This window comes from Littorina saxatilis, linkage group LG15 (genome assembly GCF_037325665.1).
Source record: "Littorina saxatilis isolate snail1 linkage group LG15, US_GU_Lsax_2.0, whole genome shotgun sequence".
Lineage (NCBI taxonomy): Eukaryota > Metazoa > Mollusca > Gastropoda > Littorinimorpha > Littorinidae > Littorina > Littorina saxatilis.
The window spans coordinates 47,162,307-47,183,278 of NC_090259.1; the positions used below are offsets into that span (position 1 = coordinate 47,162,307).

Consider the following 20,972-nt stretch of genomic DNA (forward strand, 5'->3'; position numbering starts at 1 on the left):
GCGTGCGTGATTGCGAATAAGGCCGGAGTTTTAGTATCGAGACCAGCAGACACAACTCAAATTCATTGTATTTTTGATTTGTATGTCTCAATGTTTTTAGTTCTGCTTATTCCAGATCCTGTGATTTCTCTGACGATATATGTACGTGTCTTGTGTGTGTGTGTATGTGCGTGATTGACGCTTGATATTAATTATGTTGTAAATGTTAGAGAATGTATTTTAATTGATGTCGTTGAATTCATTTATCTTTTTTAGCTGTGTATGTTGGGTGTGCTTGACTAGAGTGTACGGTGTGAAAACCGCATCTATCCAAACGAATTCCAAAACTTGGGCAATCAAATATTGTGTATTCTGATAGGGCAGTTCACAGATTGCCATCGGATTTCAACATTTCACATGAGACTGAATATGTTTGCACTCAGTATTTATTTTTCAGTTTCAATGAACTCAACTGCGTTTGTTATATATGCGTATGAGAGAGAGAGAGAGAGAGAGAGAGAGAGAGAGAGAGAGAGAGAGAGAGAGAGAGAGAGAGAGAGAGAGAGAGAGAGAGAGAGAGAGAGAGAGAGAGAGAGAGAGAGATTTCGTTTTAGCTTTTTGTTTGCATGAGAATTCAGGAAACGGACTGGTCTACTGAGCCACCCAAGACTCGGATAATGCTCGCCTCAACACACACACAAAAGACATGTCTAAAAAACAAAATTGCCTGGATGGTTTTTTTTAAACAATTGTATTCAAAATTGATTACAGATAACAATGCCGCACAAGCAAAGCTTATCAACTTGTTGTTAAAAAAGCAATATATTGGATTGGACGGACGAGTTCAGATACAACGTAATACGCGTTCGGAGGATAAGCTGAGGGGATTTGTAAAAGGGGAAAGAAAAAAGGATTTAAAAAAAAATCTTCTAAATTACCTTTATAAAAAAATCTTCTAAATTACCTTTAGCAACATTATTTTCATGAAAATGTTACAATACTAAACATCTGTCAGTGTTTTAATTTTTCTTTTTTTTTCAACCACACTTGTCGGTTGTAAACATCATGCAAGTATTAGTCCGAGTTTCAAACCATGATGTATCAACTATCTTTCAACTGGTAGCCTTTTGCGTTAAAATTGAGAACATGCTGCATCTCTTGAATGAATGAGTTTGTGTCCTTTCATCAAAGTTGCGCTGGTAACAAAAATCAACCATTAAGACCGTCAGTAACAGGTGCCGAGACGGTGGTGGAAGGGAGACAAGCGAGGCCGCCTAGTACTCCTCCCCACCCTCCTCCTCTCCCTCGCCCTCCACAGAGTCGATGCCCACCTCCTCGAAGTCCTTCTCCAGGGCCGCCAGATCCTCTCGCGCCTCGGAGAACTCGCCCTCCTCCATGCCCTCCCCCACGTACCAGTGCACGAAGGCGCGCTTGGCGTACATGAGGTCGAACTTGTGATCCAGACGGGCCCAGGCCTCGGCGATGGCGGTGGTGTTGCTCAACATGCACACAGCACGCTGCACCTTGGCCAGGTCACCGCCAGGCACCACGGTGGGGGGCTGGTAGTTGATGCCAACCTGCCAGTCAAAAGAGGGCTGGCTATAGTTCACCACAAATACGCAATAGTTATCTTAATCTGATTGAAGTCAAGACAAAAGAGGGCTGGCTACAGTTCACCAAAAGTACGCAATAGCTATCAAAATCTGACTGAAGTCAAGTCAATGGAAAGCTTCAAATTGACAACGGTGATTTTTTAAATCATAAATAACAAGATGTAATAAAAGGTTTGTGTATGTGTGTGCATCCCCCGTGCATGCGCAGAGAAAGAGAGAGAGAGAGAGAGAGAGAGAGAGAGAGAGAGAGAGAGAGAGGGGGGGGGGGGGTAGACAGAGACCGAGAGATAACTTATGACAATGTTCTGAATTTCAGAGTTCGTGCAACACAATAGATTTAACAAAGAACGTACGACTGCCAAAGTCTACACCTCGGTGAACCAACACACAATGCTTATAACCCAACCCAACACATGAGAATGCCAAGTGAGTGTGACGCCGCCAGACTGACCTTGAAACCTGTAGGACACCAGTCGACGAACTGGATGGTGCGCTTGGTCTTGATGGTGGCGATGGCAGCGTTGACGTCTTTGGGCACGACGTCACCACGGTACAGCATGCAGCACGCCATGTACTTGCCGTGACGCGGGTCGCACTTGACCATTTGGTTGGCTGGCTCGAAACACGCGTTGGTGATCTCAGCCACAGACAGCTGCTCGTGGTACGCCTTCTCGGCTGCAAAACAAGAACCAGGTGTTCAGATATTAACTCCCCGGTATGCACGAGAACGTGTCCAACTGAGTGGGAACTAAAGCCCTGGGTCGCAATGACAGAAAGTATGACTTGTTTGAGATTTGAACTAGTGCTTGGATCCCAGTGCTTGTACTTTACACCTGATCTGCAGGCACACATTGTTCACCCAGGCACACGCTTTAGTTCAGGGATTAGGAGAACAGACTGAATTTCCCTGAAAGTCATTCAATCTCACGATAAAAGATTAATTGACAGTTGACCTTTACTTCAAAGTTCACAGCCATCAAAATCCAAATGTAGTTATAGGGAATGCAGTTTTGAACTCTACGCATCAGACAGAGATGAACCATTTGCTGGTAACATTTTGTCAGTCTTACGATCAGTAAAGTAAATCAACTTTGTAAAATCCATGTGGTTGTTTCCTACATACCCGAGATGACGGGAGCGTAGGTGGCGAGAGGGAAGTGGATACGGGGGTAGGGCACCAGGTTGGTCTGGAACTCGGTCAGATCCACGTTGAGGGCGCCATCGAAACGCAGGGAGGCCGTGATGGAAGACACGATCTGAGCGATGAGACGGTTGAGGTTGGTGTATGTGGGCCGCTCGATGTCCAGGTTACGGCGACAGATGTCGTAGATGGCCTCGTTGTCAACCATGAAGGCGCAGTCCGAGTGTTCCAGTGTGGTGTGCGTGGTCAGGATGGAGTTGTAGGGCTCCACCACTGCCGTGGAGATCTGCACGTACACACCGAAGATTGTCAGCATTCGTGTCGAGTTGAGGCTGTAAACCCGCGACAGGGAAATAAGATAGTTTATTGTCTACTAGCTATACCCTTTTTGTTAACATTTAGTCAAGTTTTGACTAAATGTTTTAACGTAGAGGGGGGAATCGAGACGAGGGTCGTGGTGTGTGTGTGTGTGTGTGTGTGTGTGTGTGTGTGTGTGTGTGTGTGTGTGTGTGTGTGTGCGTGTGTGTGTGTGTGTCTGTCTGTGTGTGTGTGTGTGTGTAGAGCGATTCAGACTAAACTACTGGGCCGATCTTTATGAAATTTGACATGAGAGTTCCTGGGTATGATATCCCCGGATGTTTTTATCTTTTTTTCGATAAATACCTTTGATGACGTCATATCCGGCTTTTTGTACAAGTTGAGGCGGCACTGTCACACCCTCATTTTTCAATTAAATTGATTGAAATTTTGGCAAATCAATCTTCGACAAAGGCCGGAGTTTGGTATTCCATTTCAGCTTGGTGGCTTAAAAACTAATGAGTGAGTTTGGTCATTAACAATCGGAAACTTGTAATTAAAATTATATTTTTTATTAAACGATCCAAAAACAATTTCATCTTATTCTTCGTCATTTTCTGATTCCAAAAACATAAACATATGTTATATTTGGATTAAAAACAAGCCCTGAAAATTAAAAATATAAAAATTATGATCAAAATTAAATTTCCGAAATCGATTCAAAAACTATTTCATCTTATTCCTTGTCGGTTCCTGATTCCAAAATCATGTAGATATGATATGTTTGGATTTAAAACACGCTCAGAAAGTTAAAACGAAGAGAGGTACAGTAAAGCGTGCTATGAAGCACAGCGCAACCGCTACCGCGCCAAACAGGCTTGTCACTTTCACTGCCTTTTGCACTAGCGGCGGATTACGTTCAGTTTCATTCTGTGAGTTCCACAGCTTGACTAAATGAGTAATTTCGCCTTACGCGACTTGTTTACATTTGGTCAAGTTATGACTAAATGTTTTAACGTAGAGGGGGGAATCGAGACGAGGGTCGTGGTGTGTGTGTGTGTGTGTGTGTGTGTGTGTGTGTGTGTGTGTGTGTGTGTGGTGTGTGTCTGTCTGTCTGTCTGTGTGCGTGTGTAGAGCGATTCAGACCAAACTACTGGACCGATCTTTATGAAATTTGACGTGAGAGTTCCTGGGAATGATATCCCCGGACGTGTTTTTCTTTTTTTCGATAAATATCTTTGATGACGTCATATCCGGCTTTTTGTAAAAGTTGAGGCGGCACTGTCACACCCTCATTTATCAATCAAATTGATTGAAATTTTGGCCCAGCAATCTTCGACGAAGGCCGGACTTCGGTATTGCATTTCAGCTTGGTGGCTTAAAAATTAATTAATGACTTTGGTCATTAAAAATCTGAAAATTGTAAAAAAAAAATTGTTTTTAAAACGATCCAAATTTACGTTTATCTTATTCTTCATCATTTTCTGATTCCAAAAACATATAAATATGTTATATTTGGATTAAAAACAAGCTCTGAAAATTAAAAATAAAAAAATTATTATTAAAATAAAATTTCCGAAATCGATTTAAAAACAATTTCATCTTATTCCTTGTGGGTTCCTGATTCCAAAAACATATAGATGTGATATGTTTGGATTAAAAACACGCTCAGAAAGTTAAAAAGAATAGAGATAAAGAAAAGCGTGCTATCCTTCTCAGCGCAACTACTACCCCGCTCTTCTTGTCAATTTCACTGCCATTGCATCGAGCGGTGGACTGACGATGCTACGAGTATACGCTCTTGCTGTAAAAATGCAGTGAGTTCAGTTTCATTCTGTTAGTTCGACAGCTTGACTAAATGTTGTAATTTCGCCTTACGCGACTTGTTTATATATAACTTTGCACATATTATCTGCATCCGTCCTTGATAATTGATTATGTCGTTCTTCTTATAACAATAACATTCTATTAAACACACACTCACACACGCGCGTGCGTAACCGACAGGAAACCGTAAAGTAACCCCTCCCACCGATATAAAGAGACTTCAGAAAGGATGGCGCTTATTAAAAATCTTGTCTTGTGAGTGTATATTTTTTCCCTCATGAATGCGTGTTCTTGACTAAATTATTCATCATTCACCAATCCCCCTCAAGCAAACCCTGAACGAGGCATCATCTTATACAGAGCAGACTGTGATTCTAACCTGTGGCGCGGGGTAGATGGCGAACTCGAGCTTGGACTTCTTGCCGTAGTCGACAGAGAGACGCTCCATGAGGAGGGAGGCGAAGCCAGAGCCCGTGCCCCCACCGAACGAGTGGAAGATGAGGAAGCCCTGCAGACCTGTGCACTGGTCGGCCTGCAACACGAACAGTTCAAGTCTTTCACAGACATGTCATCGTGGACTGCTTGCGATGCATCTTAACTACGGTGGTCACACACCCTAATCTATCAGAGAAAATATGTCACGGTTTCCCAAAGGCTACGTTTCCTTTTCGGGGTTTCTTTCTCCACCTTTCAAGTAACAGCTAACCCAGGGTTCCTAAAACCTGTCTTGCCTTGAATCCCCTCCCCCCCCCCCCCCTCCCCCCCCCCCTCAAACAAAACGAAATGGACAGATACTTTTATCAGCCACCTAGCTCCTTCTCATACTTCAACAACACCCCTGAACTTTTGTTTTGCTAAATACATCATTTACATTTTAATAAGCATAACAAAAGTCATGCTGAGTCATCATTCTGTGCGGTGCATCTAGCAGAAGCCGACATTCCTTAGACACTGTTAATGTTGAGATCACACTTTTCTACCACGAGTTGACTCCCTTGAATCTTCTTCATCTGATTTCAATATCTTGGAGAATGTTCTGCTCCACTCAATTTCCCGAACTGACCTCAAATTTCCCGACCTGTAACGAAAATCTGGACCGTAAAATGACTATGAGATAAATGCCCATAGTTTACTATAAGAAACCATGTGTTCCACTCTCTGACTCACAAGTTTCCTGATGCGATCGAGCACGAGGTCGACGATCTCCTTGCCGATGGTGTAGTGACCACGAGCATAGTTGTTGGCGGCGTCCTCCTTGCCCGTGATGAGTTGCTCGGGGTGGAACAGCTGGCGGTAGGTGCCCGTCCTCACCTCGTCTGGTTACAAACAACAGGCGCTGATATTCACAATGTTTTGTGAGTTAACCAACAACAGGCGCTGATATTCACAATTTCTGGTAACAAACAACAGGCGCTGATATTATTGACAAGTAAAAGTCTATTCAGTTCAGAAAGTCATCTGGACCCAACTGCCGTGGGATCCCCCAGCTACAGGACTTACAATCAGTTCTTTCCCTTGGATACATGACGTTCCTTGTGGAGTCTGCATTATCATGTGAGATGGGCATATCACAAGATTTGATGTACAGTAAAGGTACGTGAAAAGTAGGATATGCGCCGAAATGGCTGCGATCTGCTGGCCGATGTGAATGCGTGATGTATTGTGTAAAAAAAATTCCATCTCACACGGCATAAATAAATCCCTGCGCCTTGAATATGTGCGCGATATAAATTGCATAAAATAAAATAAAATAAAAAATCCCTGCGCTTAGAACTGTACCCACGGAATACGCGCGATATAAGCCTCATATTGATTGATTGATTGATACTTGAGCACGGGAAAATATAAATTGTTACTGGATAAATCATCTGTGATCCGTCGTTATCTAATGGAAGCCCAACTCTGAAATACATCGACATCTTATTCTTACCGCAGGGAAACGACTTAAAATTACCTTTGAAAAAAATGAACACAACATGCTAAACAATCATCTTGCTCAATATGTAATGGGTTTTTTAACTGCTACACACCGATGACTGTGGGCTCCAAGTCGACGAAGACAGCGCGGGGAACGTGCTTGCCGGCTCCAGTCTCGCTGAAGAAGGTGTTGAAGGAGTCGTCACCACCCCCGATGGTCTTGTCTGAGGGCATCTGACCGTCAGGCTGGATGCCATGCTCCAGGCAGTACAGCTCCCAGCAGGCGTTGCCGATCTGCACCCCAGCTTGCCCCACATGTATAGAGATACACTCACGCTGCACAGCACAGAGCCAAGTTGTCCACGGTTAGTCAGTGAAGCATCACGATGAAACATCAAACAATCCCGGGACTTACTCTTATTCCCGTGTGCGTGCGTGCGTGAGTGTGTGTGTGTGTGTGTGTGTGTGTGTGTGTGTGTGTGTGTGTATAACCCTTAGGCCAAAAAAAAAAGTTGTATGTTTCTGGTCACCCGACCCTACCTAGTTTTTTCCCGCCGACCCTAGACTTTTTTTTATTGCATTTGTAAAAAAACCAAGAAGGGCAAAGCCCATACGACTCACATGCTTGACCTTGACCTTTACATGACCTTGACCTTCAGCTAAACCTAGCAATGACATCATACACTAAGAACTGCTTTACACATTTTTCCTACCAAAATACATGTGACCTTGACCCAAGGTCAAGGTCATCCAAGGTCATGCAACACAAAGCTGTTAATTCAAGACATAGGAAGTACAATGGTGCTTATTGGCTCTTTCTACCATGAGATATGGTCACTTTTAGTGGTTCACTACCTTATTTTGGTCACATTTCATAAGGGTCAAAGTGACCTTGACCTTGATCATATGTGACCAAATGTGTCTCATGATGAAAGCATAACATGTGCCCCACATAATTTTTAAGTTTGAAACAGTTATCTTCCATAGTTCAGGGTCAAGGTCACTTCAAAATATGTATACAATCCAACTTTGAAGAGCTCCTGTGACCTTGACCTTGAAGCAAGGTAAACCAAACTGGTATCAAAAGATGGGGCTTACTTTGCCCTATATATCATATATAGGTGAGGTATTAAATCTCAAAAACTTCAGAGAAAATGGGAAAAATGTGAAAAATAGCTGTTTTTTAGACAATATTTATGGCCCCTGCGACCTTGACCTTGAAGCAAGGTCAAGATGCTATGTATGTTTTTTGGGGCCTTGTCATCATACACCATCATGCCAAATTTGGTACTGATAGACTGAATAGTGTCCAAGAAATATCCAACGTTAAAGTTTTCCGGACGGACGGACGGACGACTCGGGTGAGTACATAGACTCACTTTTGCTTCGCATGTGAGTCAAAAAAAAGAAGAAACAAGAAGAGCAAACGCTCGATCGAGTCACTTTCGCAGTTCTGAATATTATATGAGGCATCAGATGGACAGGAAGAAATTGCTATTCACAACACAATGAGTCACGTTCACATAAAATTTGAGCCCGGTCACTTTTATAGTTTCCGAGAAAAGCCCAACGTTAAGTTGTGTGTTGCCGAACAGAAAAGGCTAGTTATCTCCCTTGTTTTTCTGATAACGTTCGTAAAAGGCTACAGATGTAAATACTTTGATGTAAAGAATAATCCTACAAAGTTTCAATCACATCCGATGAACTTTATCAAAGATATAAAATGTCTAATTTTTCCTTTGACGCTGACCTGTGACCTTGAAAAAGGTCAAAGGTCAACGAAACCATCGTTAAAGTGTAGAGGTCATTGGAGGTCACGACTAAACAAAATATGAGCCCGATCGCTTTGATAGTTTCCGAGAAAAGATATAAAATGTCTAATTTTTCCTTTGACGCTGACCTGTGACCTTGAAAAAGGTCAAAGGTCAACGAAACCATCGTTAAAGTGTAGAGGTCATTGGAGGTCACGACTAAACAAAATATGAGCCCGATCGCTTTGATAGTTTCCGAGAAAAGTCCAACGTTAAGGTGGTGTCTACGGACGGCCGGCCGGCCGGACGGCCGGCCGGACGGCCGGCCGGACAGACTAACACTGACCGATTACATAGAGTCACTTTTTCTCAAGTGACTCAAAAAAGCGTCAAAACAAAAGTAACAGACGGCAGACGACGGGATAACCCCGCATCCCTTTTCACACCGTGGACCCTCCCTCGACAATCTGATCCACCTCAGTTAGTTCGGCACTTTTGATCCACCTAATAACAAGGCAGAATTTGGCGGGTTTGCCCCGAAAAATGGCTGTCAGCTGCCTTAGATACAGTAGTTGAAGAACTGAAACAGAAGGTGTTCGTCTTAGTGCTGACGCAAGAACGCAGTTTGCGATGCGTTCTGATTGCGTCATATCATTGCGTGCAGGTACAATATCACAAATAACGGAGCAAAATCTGAACAAGATCTAACGTCTACACACAAACTGCTCACTTCAGCACGATCTTTTAACTAGTATAGTATACTTAAAGGTGTTATACATTGCTACTGTTTGTTTTAACGGTGTATCTCTGTGCGTTAATGTCCTGTGCGTGATCAAAGAAGGTAAGTGTAAAACATCTTCGTACGTGCCTCCTTTCTCTCTGAAAACTGATCCGTACGTGCCTCCAAATAATGTTATTTATTTTGTATAGCCGTAGAGGCACGATTAACACAAAGAATCATGAATCAATGTAATTATTTAGCAGCAAAAAAACATCTGATTGCACACACACACACGTCTGTGTGTGTGTGTGGGGGGGCACACCCACACATTTTTGCACAAACTTGAAGGCTTGAAGTTGATGGCGCAAGGCGCCGTATTTGAGTGCGCGAAGCGCCCGAACATGCTAGGGGGGGGGGGGGGGGGGAGGTGGGGGGGGGGGGGGGTGTCCAGGGGCTTGACCCCCCCCCCCCCGGAATATTTTTCTCTCGAGGAAGCAAAATGACACAAAACTGTCATTTAATCATCTCTCTCTCTCTCTTTTTTTTTCTTTCTTTCTTTCCCTTCGCCCCCCCCTCCCCCCCCAAATCCGCCACTGGTGTGTGTATAAACGTGTGTGTGTGCATTGTTTGTATAAATGTGTGTGTGTGTGTGTTTTATGTGTGTGTGTTGTGTGTTTGTGTTTTCCGCATTATTTGATGTCTTTGTTGATTCAGTCCCAAAATAGAAAAGAAACATTCTCTTTGTGTAGGTGCACGTTAGAAAACAAAATGACGTCATTTTATGACATCATGTCTTTACGTGTGTTGAAATATTTTCTTGGTTTTTGTCAGTGGCACAGGTGACAGAAAATATTCTACAATATTGAGTTATAGTTTAGTTTTTAGTATTTCATGTTCAAATGCCTGTCATTGTCAATAACGTGAGTTTTCGGCCAATGTGTGGTCTTTTATAATTTTTTTATCGGTGTTTAAATGTTTCATGTCAAAACGCGCTTCACTTGCGGCGAAGATCCGTTCAAGAATTATCACAACAAGAAACAAATTTGAAGTTGTGCTTTTTGTTTTCGTGACGGTATATCTTAATTCTGCGTCGCACCACACAAATAACGGTTTTGGGTGTGACGAAAAAAAATAACAGAGCCGGAGTGCTATGTTAATTATGAGCAGTTCTTCCACACCCATTTAAAAAATATGACACTACCAGCATGTTCCCCGCGCATACTGAGCCAGAATTTTTTGTTTTGGCAAATCGACGTTGCAGTTCAGGAGCAAATGATCAAAATTACTTTGCGAATTTGCGTTCAAATGTGTTTTTCCCATAATATAACGATGCACAGGTCGAAAATATGGCCAAGAACAAATCTATGGTACTTCGAAGAAAGAATAATAACAAAATTCGTGTCCAATACGACTTGCAATTTACCGTGTGCGCTGTAAAATCTCCCTACCTTCAAAGCAGACGAAAAGCAGACATCTTCATTTACTTCCAACTCCAAGGGAGAAATCGTTGGTCATAAAGTCTTGCAGGACCCAAACATACTTCTGCACGCTTTCTTTTCTTTTCATATTCAGTTGCTTCGCAAAAACGAAGTGTCATTGGTTTTCTCAACTTGTAAAGTCAGTCAAAACGACCGCAGAACACAGAACTGGGAAATGACACTGATTAAAATACGAAAGATCTCCGATGACGAAAGTATAAATGACGTCATCTGGTCACACCTATCTCGAGAACTGAGCGTCGCTCAGAACCAGCGCCCTTCCATTATCTGTTGAGCGGTGTCTTATTACTCGTACAAATGTTGGAGTACATCTGAAGATGTCAGATGCCAATCACATCCATAATTATAGTGGATTTAAACGAAAACCATAGCTGCGATAATTTTCTGATAAACACAACGACTGGGCTTTGCCTCTAACACTGGGGCCGCTTTGCCTTGTTATCATTACGGAATTTCAGAAAAAAAGAATAAAGATAACACACAAGACCAGCCCCGAACGACCCATCCCTCCACAAACACACACAAGACCAGCCCCGAACGACCCACCCCTCCACAAACACACACAAGACCAGCCCCGAACGACCCACCCCTCCACAAACACACACAAGACCAGCCCCGAACGACCCACCCCTCCACAAACACACACAAGACCAGCCCCGAACGACCCACCCCTCCACAAACACACACAAGACCAGCCCCGAACGACCCACCCCTCCACAAACACACACAAGACCAGCCCCGAACGACCCACCCCTCCACAAACACACACAAGACCAGCCCCGAACGACCCACCCCTCCACAAACACACACAAGACCAGCCCCGAACGACCCACCCCTCCACAAACACACACAAGACCAGCCCCGAACGACCCACCCCTCCACAAACACACACAAGACCAGCCCCGAACGACCCACCCCTCCACAAACACACACAAGACCAGCCCCGAACGACCCACCCCTCCACAAACACACACAAGACCAGCCCCGAACGACCCACCCCTCCACAAACACACACAAGACCAGCCCCGAACGACCCACCCCTCCACAAACACACACAAGACCAGCCCCGAACGACCCACCCCTCCACAAACACACACAAGACCAGCCCCGAACGACCCACCCCTCCACAAACACACACAAGACCAGCCCCGAACGACCCACCCCTCCACAAACACACACAAGACCAGCCCCGAACGACCCACCCCTCCACAAACACACACAAGACCAGCCCCGAACGACCCACCCCTCCACAAACACACACAAGACCAGCCCCGAACGACCCACCCCTCCACAAACACACACAAGACCAGCCCCGAACGACCCACCCCTCCACAAACACACACAAGACCAGCCCCGAACGACCCACCCCTCCACAAACACACACAAGACCAGCCCCGAACGACCCACCCCTCCACAAACACACACAAGACCAGCCCCGAACGACCCACCCCTCCACAAACACACACAAGACCAGCCCCGAACGACCCACCCCTCCACAAACACACACAAGACCAGCCCCGAACGACCCACCCCTCCACAAACACACACAAGACCAGCCCCGAACGACCCACCCCTCCACAAACACACACAAGACCAGCCCCGAACGACCCACCCCTCCACAAACACACACAAGACCAGCCCCGAACGACCCACCCCTCCACAAACACACACAAGACCAGCCCCGAACGACCCATCCCTCCACAAACACACACAAGACCAGCCCCGAACGACCCACCCCTCCACAAACACACACAAGACCAGCCCCGAACGACCCACCCCTCCACAAACACACACAAGACCAGCCCCGAACGACCCACCCCTCCACAAACACACACAAGACCAGCCCCGAACGACCCACCCCTCCACAAACACACACAAGACCAGCCCCGAACGACCCACCCCTCCACAAACACACACAAGACCAGCCCCGAACGACCCACCCCTCCACAAACACACACAAGACCAGCCCCGAACGACCCACCCCTCCACAAACACACACAAGACCAGCCCCGAACGACCCACCCCTCCACAAACACACACAAGACCAGCCCCGAACGACCCACCCCTCCACAAACACACACAAGACCAGCCCCGAACGACCCACCCCTCCACAAACACACACAAGACCAGCCCCGAACGACCCACCCCTCCACAAACACACACAAGACCAGCCCCGAACGACCCACCCCTCCACAAACACACACAAGACCAGCCCCGAACGACCCACCCCTCCACAAACACACACAAGACCAGCCCCGAACGACCCACCCCTCCACAAACACACACAAGCGAACAAACACAAACGAACTCACACACACACACACACACCGTACACATGAATGATTTGAGCTATCACCACAATTGGACTACAAACACAAACACCTCTCTCTCTCTCATTCTCTCTCTCTCTCTCTCTCTCTCTCTCTCTCTCTCTCTTCCCACTTTGCTACCTGAATAACACACACACACACACACAGACGGCATTACACTTCTGGGATTTGAACACCAAACGACATTTTGTCTGTTTTAAAGTCCGTTTGATTGCGCTTCGGGCGTAGGCTTATTTTACCCAATTTTAAAGGAATGCAGTCAGTATCGTGATTGATTGTACCTTCTGATTTTCGTTGGGCCTGGCGGCACGTACCGTAGCACATTTGGTGGCACGTACCCAGGTTTTCAATGGGTTGGGTTGTTTTTTGGCAATTTTCTCCCACAACCCCTTTACGTAATTCACCGCCAGAGCAATCAATGAACTCGAAATAGGCAGCACTTTCAACGCATATAATAATTATGATGAATTAATAAATAACCAAGAAGGTATGGGCCAGAAAAGTAAGACATTTTCTTTTTTCCCCCAAAGTTAGAGCGAAAACAGCGGCCGCACAGACGTTTTGAATTTGAGCAATCAATGGTATTATAGTTGTATCACTTGCAAGTCTAAACTGTTGTGCATCTTCTTCTGTACTTTATTTGTAAATCATGCTTATGTTTTTTTCGAGGGAGGGTCCACGGTGTGCGTTTGTCTCATTTGTTTTGTAATGTGTTGTCTTTCTCTTTGCGTCCAGTCTCTTTGCGTCACTGTATAGCCTAGGCCTAGTTATTTTCTACAGGAAAGAGCAGGAAAAAAATTAGGCAGTGGATGCCCACTGGGTGCAGTTCTATCATTTTTCTTTTGATCGCAGTTTACCGTAGTCGACTCAAAAGATCTGATAAGTTTGGGGACTTTTTGTTCTTTCTCGGTCATGACAATTGACATCCTCAGTTCGGCCGCGACTAGTCTCAACTAGATCTACTGGTTTGTTTGTCACAGTAGATCTAATGGCGGTCCGCGACTTTTTTTAAACGGGCGCGGCGTTTGTCAACTTGAACTGACCACAGGCGGAAGGTATCGTTCACTGGACCAACACTATCATAGTAGTCTAGTCTTATTATGATAGTGTTGGTGAACGATACCCGGCTTCGGCCTGTGAACTGACTTCCTGAGTGCAGTCAAGTATCAGCCTACCGAATGCAGGTTTTAAAACGTTCTCAACAAAAGTAAACTATGCTGGCACACAATCTCGTAAAATGTATATGATCTTACCATTTTTGCTGACGGATTCAGTAACTGTTGCTCAGTTGAATGGGAACGTGTAACGCGGTTCCAGATTCAAGGCACGAATGACAGTTGCAGCGGGATGACGATTTCCAAATGTTGTACACTAGTTGTTTCGTTTCCTTTCCGTTATAATAAGCATGTTGATTGGATGACGAGTGTAAAGTTTCCAGGATTCCGAAATAAACATTTGTGATTGATCTTACGTAAGAGGCCGAAACCCTTTCTTTTAACAATGCCATTTTTAGCCGTAATTACAGCGAACAGCAGCGAAATTATCTTCAATGTTTAGACCTTCAATGTTTTTGCATTCATATTTCCCGCTGTTTGCAAACTCCGCGAAGCCAGCAGTTGCCGGCGACGGAAATGGCCGAAGATTAACGAAACCCGTCGGTGACGTCAATCTGAAGCGCCCTCTTCCCTTCAGTCACACATGTGTAAACTAATTTGTTATGATACCAGTCTGTGACAGCAAAATAGGATTATGTGTACAATTTTTAACACCATCCTTAGGCTGAGAAATCTACGAGGCTGGTTGGTCATCGTTTGTATGCAAGGTAGGAGAAGAATGGGTGCAGTTTGCAGTTTGACGAGTCGAGCTTGCGAATGGTTCGTCTGCCTTGTTTCGACTGATCGTGTTTTGTTTATGCAGACGGACATTTGACAGGCAAAATTCATGCACAGTTCGACTTGAATGCGATTGTTGTCGTGTTTAGTGTGATAAGCGTTACCATAGTACACGAGCATCGGTTCTTTTGTGTGGGAAGTAAGATATATTTCAAATGCACAACTCTCTCTCTCTCTCTCTCCCGATCCCCTCTCTCTCTCTCTCTCTCTCTTTGAGTTTCTCTGTTTCCGGATGTCCAGTCATGTCAAGCAGTGTTGCAGGGAACACGTATTGATTGCAACTGAGTCATTTACTACTGTCTTAATTAAGAAGAAGTGCGACTATTTGAACGACAGGATAAATCTTACAGCTATGACATATCACGCCATTGCAGTTCTATAACCCCGGCATGTTCAATGGAGTCTACAGCCTTTCGTGAAGCAGTGCAGTGGAAGTGTGAGATTAATCGATCAGACTCTGGATCCTTGTGGCACCAGGAACCAGGAATTACATTGCATGCATTTAATGATCGATTTCTGATACAGAATTGCAAAGCGCAATCTCAAATTAAGGGTTCTTAGTTCTGTTATGTTTGACACGTCTTCAAAATATGAAGTGAACTTCCTATTGCACTAGCTTAATTAGAGCATACTGGTCATACAAATTACAAGCTTCTGTCTTGTCTATGCTTACATACTCTCTCTTTGATATGCATGTTTGTGGCACACACATCAGTCCCTTTGTAGCTTGCAATAGGTGTGTTTACTACATTTAGTCCAAAGAAATTGTGTTTGTTGATAGACCTTTTCGGTATCTGAGCAGCTCTTGCGAGACACACTCTTTGTTATGCTTTGAACGTCGCTAGAATTTTGAACCTCGGCTTTTGCAGCTCGCGCGAGATCGCTGTACCACATACTTTGCTATGCTCTGAAATTTGTGAGAGCTTAATTACAAGAGCTTGGATTATGGATAGGGACAATTGTTTCCCGGGAACATGCCCCTGATGGTGTTAAAAACATTTATCATCATGTGTTTGTTGCTTTGTTTCAGGTCTGCCAATGCCATCGACATAGCATTGTGTTCAACTGCCCAGACGGTTGTAATTTGCATTACCTCGCAATTAAGCTGGAGTGGTGCACACCTAACAAGGAATGAAAATCGTTTTAGTACTCACTGAACTGCTTCAGTCACGCTCACTATGGCAACCACAGAGGATGCTGTGAGCCGAGAGTCGGTTGAGTCGTCGTCAACGGGAGACGAGTTTGTAGTGGTGAACGGGGAACCCAAGTTAAAATTCACAGGAGATTTCAACGACATTTGTGACGCTATGATGTCGGACGGAAACGCAGGAGAGTCGAGACTGTCCACAAGTCCTATGAGCCAATCGGAGAGCAAGGACTTGAGTCATGTGATGCCTTCCAGTCAGTCGGTCAACTTCTACTCTGATGACATCGCTACAACGGAAAACAATGGGGATGCGGGAGACGAACAGCTGGGGCAAGGTCAAGGTCAGTATATCAAACTCATGATGATAATGAATAGTTTTTCTATAACGCAAGCGCCATAAAAAGCTCCAAGCACTTTACAATTCTTGACCCACACCATTGGAATAAGGAAAAACATCGTAAAATGTCTTCTTTAATCCCATATTGGTTTGTTTGTTTGTTTGCTTAACGCCCAGTCCACCACGAAGGGTGATATGAGGGCGGTGCTGCTTTGACGTTTAACGTGCGCCACACACAAGACAGAAGTCGCAGCACATGCTTCATGTCTCACCCAGTCACATTAATTATTCTGACACCAGACCAACCAGTAATCCCATATTGGTCATCCAGGACCCAGGAAAGGTTAAAGAAAAGTCAGGGCAATCATGTCCAAATAATAACTATTCTTCGGTTTGTTTGAGAAAATAGGCTTGCATTCACGTTGGAGTGTTTGATGATATGACTGCCGTGTAAAGATTACTTAGCAATGTTATGTATAAGTGCAGACCTTGTTTTTATAAATGTAATTTTAGGTTCATATGGCATCCTGTTGCCAGAATATAAAGACCTGTTAAATCCACGTATTACGGTCTACACCTATTGAAAATTCCGGTCGTGACAACATTTTCCATGGACGAAAATTTAAAGTCGAAATTATGGTAGGCACCGAGATTGTGATTTTCCCCAAAAAATTAGCTTGATCTATCCAGTATCTACCGGAAAAAAATACGCTTCATGCAGTAATTTATTAAGTACCTATGATTGTGCTGGTCAAAATGTTGTACCTTTTTAAAGTTACTGGACCTGTCAACTCCAGGTGCACGGAGGCCCTGAAAAAAGACTTTTTTTTTAAACTTTCATGCAAGGAGTCAAAACTGCACATTTTTTACAAATTAATTTTGGACTGTCACCGGGCAGGTCTTAGTCGCCCTCGGCCAGGCTCACATTAAGTCCCGCACGTGAACTAATTACGTCAAAAGCCTGCATGGAAGTCGATCTGTCTCGGCGAGGGGGAGAATTCTTTCTGTTTTGAGTACTTTACGTCAAGACATTGTGTGTGATGACGTAAGAAAATTGTGAAAGATGGTATGTGGGTCCCTTTTTGACATACCGCACACAGCCATGAGCCCCAGAACGTGTTCACGGGAAGTGTTAATTACTATTTGGCGGGAGATGCGAACTGACTAACCGCATGAAAACAGTTTTGTTTGGCTGGCAACACCTAAGGTATGTGTAGGCATAATGTGACATATTTGTGGGAAGCTCCTGGCTGTTTATGTTGTAATCTGCGACAAAACGACTAATCTTTGCTCGCCATGCTGTGACTTAGGCACTGCATCTTTAACTTAACCTTCGCCAGTGGTCGTGGGTCCGTGTGGACCCAGATGGGTGTTTAATTGCAAATATCTCTTTAACTAGTTGGAATTTTTTAATGAGCTTAAGAATGCCTCAGGCACCTAAAAAGCTCATGTTCTAAAAGATCATTACATTTCAGCGAGAAGTAATTAAAAAAACAAAGGTCAAATTTAGAATACACACGGAAGACATCGTGGGGCCGTGCGGACCCATGTTTCTCAAAGAAGGATCCCTACAATAACAATGTGGGTCCACATGGACCCAGGACGTCTACAGAAGGGTATGCACGTATTTCTTTTTTTGAGAAGCTTTAATCTGCACGGTAATAATTAAATTAATAATTTAATTTAATTACTTCTGGCGGAAATTTAACCACGGCGTCTACGGAAGGGTATGCACATTTTTGCCTCTTTGGAAATCATCGGTCTATGGAAGGGTATGCATATTTTTCCTTCTTTGAGAAAAATGGGTCCGCACGGCCCCACTATGTCTTCCGTGTGTTGTCGATAACGACGTCGGGCGAAGGTTAAAGATATTTGCTGATATTTGGTCAGATCGGAGTCGCTCCACCTCCCTGCCCTCGCTCCCCCTGGGTGACTGCACGGTGTTCAACGGAGTGACCTACCTTGGCTGTGCCATGGTCAACGCTCCCAGGTCAGAGGTCGAGATTTATCGCAACATGGCCGTGTTGAACAGCCAATCACAGGGCGCCATTCCCATCATTCTCTCCGTCCCCAGTACTTCGGAGGGTAACGTAAGGTATGTATTTTGATGGAGAGGTTGTTTTGTAACCACTGCGGTTTTTGTCTTGATGTAACCTTTCCTTACATTTGTTGTATGTGTGGAATGCATTCATATATTGTATGTTGTCCTATGTCATTATTTGGCGGGTTTGTGTCTTGTTTGCATTCTGTGATAGTTTACATTTTATGTGGTTCATTGAGACGTTTTTTTGTTGTATGTTTGTTCTGTTCACTTGTGACTTTTGAGTAGTTTCACTAGCAGTGCGTTGTGTTGTGTGTCAGTGTTTACTGGTGAGGGGTGAAAACTGCCTTGACGTGTTGTGCAGTAAATGTCATAGTTCACAGGTGCATACATCATTACATGCATAGTTTTGTTAAGAGTTTTGTGAGTCATTCATGAAATCAAACACAGAAGAAGAAGAAGAAGATTGTGAGTCATGAATTATTAAAGCAAGTGAAATGCTAGATTGTAAAAAAAAAGTATTATATATATAAATAATGAAAAGAATTAGGGGACAGTGGGATAAATATAGAAGAAGAAAAAAAGCATTCTTGTTTCTTTGGTGAATTTGATCAAATCTAGTTTCAGGAACTAACTTTGAGTGGACACATTTCAGGTTTTCGAAAGCCAGCCGGTACTGAAACAAAATAAATTAATTAATTTGTTCTTACTTTGCTTCTTTTGTGATTGCCGGTCTTCTCTGCGCCTTTTAAGGCAGCGTTTTGTGCTGCTGGTATTTGCAGTTGCATGAATTCCATTACTAGATTTGTTGTCATTTGCATGGGGTAATGCGGGTATGTGTATTTCTTAGTGGTGTGTTTCAGTGACGAGTCATTTTAATTTGCAAAATTGGAGCTTGGTTTTGAGTTTTAAGTTTAACGTTGCTTTTATTTTGTAAGACGTATAGTGTGGGTTAAGGAATTTGGTTACCTTGGGTAATTATTTTTTTTGATTATTTTTGTCCATGGTCATAATGGTATGGTCAGAGATTCTGACCTTTAGTTGATTGATTTCATGTTGGTATTCATTTGTTGGTGTTGTGGCTGTTTTATTTTGTTGACGCTCCCAAGATTGTGTATTCCGGAGATTGGAACCGCATCGAATGAAAACAGCGAAATAGGCGCTGAGCCCTCCAAGCAAGTTACTTCCTTGCATTATCTGCCCTTCCTTTTCTCTCGCTCTCCGCTGCAATGTGGGACTACACTTAATCGTAACCCTTCACTTAGTCGCTACCCTCGCCTCATTTCTCAACCCCTTTGATATTGACTTTTCTGGATCACTTTATAGTGCGTAGCCTTAGTTATGAGCTCATCTGAGTTAGCAGTGAGTCATGGTACCCAGCACTGTTTGTCTGTATAGACGGCCGGCTGTCTGCCATTTTCTTTTTTAATGTTAAGTTTTTTTCATCTGTTTTTGAATCTAGGGCTTTGATACTTTATGAAGTGCCAGGGTTTGATGATAGACTCCTGACATACCCCAAGTCTGGTTGACCTATATAACATGTCAATGTCACAGGGTTTGATGATAGACTCCTGACATACCCCAAGTCTGGTTGACCTATATAACATGTCAATGTCACAGGGTTTGATGATAGACTCCTGACATACCCCAAGTCTGGTTGACCTATATAACATGTCAATGTCACAGGGGGTCGTGTAGGGTCAGGAGATTTTTATGTTATTTTCTTGAACGTTTTTGAAACTATAGCTTTGAAACTGTATCCACTTGTTGGGGTCAATGACCTCCAGACTTCAGCCAAGTTAGATCTTCAAAACTTGCACAAACTTCCAGGGTTTGTTGACCACGACAACTTTGAGGTCACTATGGGATCGGGTTTGGGTCAATCAAACTTTTGTTTAAATTAGCCTTTAGGGTATTTGTCAATATGAATTAAACAATAACTCGTAAACTGCATGGTGTTATTGTTAATGTCTAGAGAGCCAGTAAATATATCCACACTCACTGTTGTCAACAATTTATGTTCATTTTTATTCTTGCACATTTGTTGAGTTTCACTTACAGTATAATTATCTACATACTCTCACATTTGTTGAGTTTCACTTACAGTATAATTATCTACCTACTCCCACATTTGTTGTGTTTCACTTACAGTATAATTATCTACATACTCCCACATTTGTTGAGTTTCACTTACAGTATAATTACTGGATTACAATCCCTTTTGGTGATCCCTTTTCACCCCCCATATCCCTCCCCCTTATATTCTTCCCCATTCCTATTTCTGCATCCCTCTTCCCCCTTTTGATGAATCTGCCAGCACACTCTGCTTGCCCGTTTCTTTCTGTGGATAATGTGACAGAGAGACCCTGACATACAGTATGCATGTTTGGTTCAAACTAGACTTTAATCAATTTATATCATGACATAAACAATATAAGGCATTCAGGATTTCTCACTCAAACATAGTGCTTATTTTAAGC

The 20,972-nt window shown here is 43.8% G+C and overlaps 2 protein-coding genes across 4 annotated transcripts in view; one reads left to right on the forward strand and one right to left on the reverse strand.

The window, feature by feature from the left end:
* Positions 1 to 711: 711 nt before the first annotated feature.
* LOC138949490 (tubulin alpha-2/alpha-4 chain-like) lies at positions 712 to 14,460 on the reverse strand. Of its 2 annotated transcripts, XM_070321325.1 has the most exons (7): positions 14,329 to 14,460; positions 6,888 to 7,110; positions 6,025 to 6,173; positions 5,237 to 5,389; positions 2,716 to 3,019; positions 2,044 to 2,267; positions 712 to 1,556 (listed from the first exon to the last, which is right to left on the reverse strand). In XM_070321325.1, the coding sequence occupies exons 1-7, from the start codon at positions 14,329 to 14,331 to the stop codon at positions 1,254 to 1,256; spliced, it is 1,359 nt and encodes a 452-aa protein (XP_070177426.1). In that variant the 5' UTR covers positions 14,332 to 14,460; the 3' UTR covers positions 712 to 1,253. The 2 variants fall into 2 exon arrangements, with proteins under 2 accessions (XP_070177426.1, XP_070177427.1); XM_070321326.1 differs by lacking the exon at positions 14,329 to 14,460 and having other exon boundaries at positions 2,716 to 3,065; positions 6,888 to 7,028.
* Positions 14,461 to 14,758: 298 nt separating this feature from the next.
* Positions 14,759 to 20,972, forward strand: part of LOC138949515 (rab GTPase-activating protein 1-like) — a 67,209-nt gene continuing 60,995 nt past the window's right edge. For both annotated transcript variants that reach the window (XM_070321342.1, XM_070321343.1), the window contains exons 1-3: positions 14,759 to 14,897; positions 15,998 to 16,455; positions 18,342 to 18,546. In XM_070321342.1, the coding sequence (XP_070177443.1) occupies positions 16,146 to 16,455; positions 18,342 to 18,546 (515 nt within the window). In that variant the 5' untranslated portion in view covers positions 14,759 to 14,897; positions 15,998 to 16,145. The remainder of the gene's footprint in view (positions 14,898 to 15,997; positions 16,456 to 18,341; positions 18,547 to 20,972) is intronic.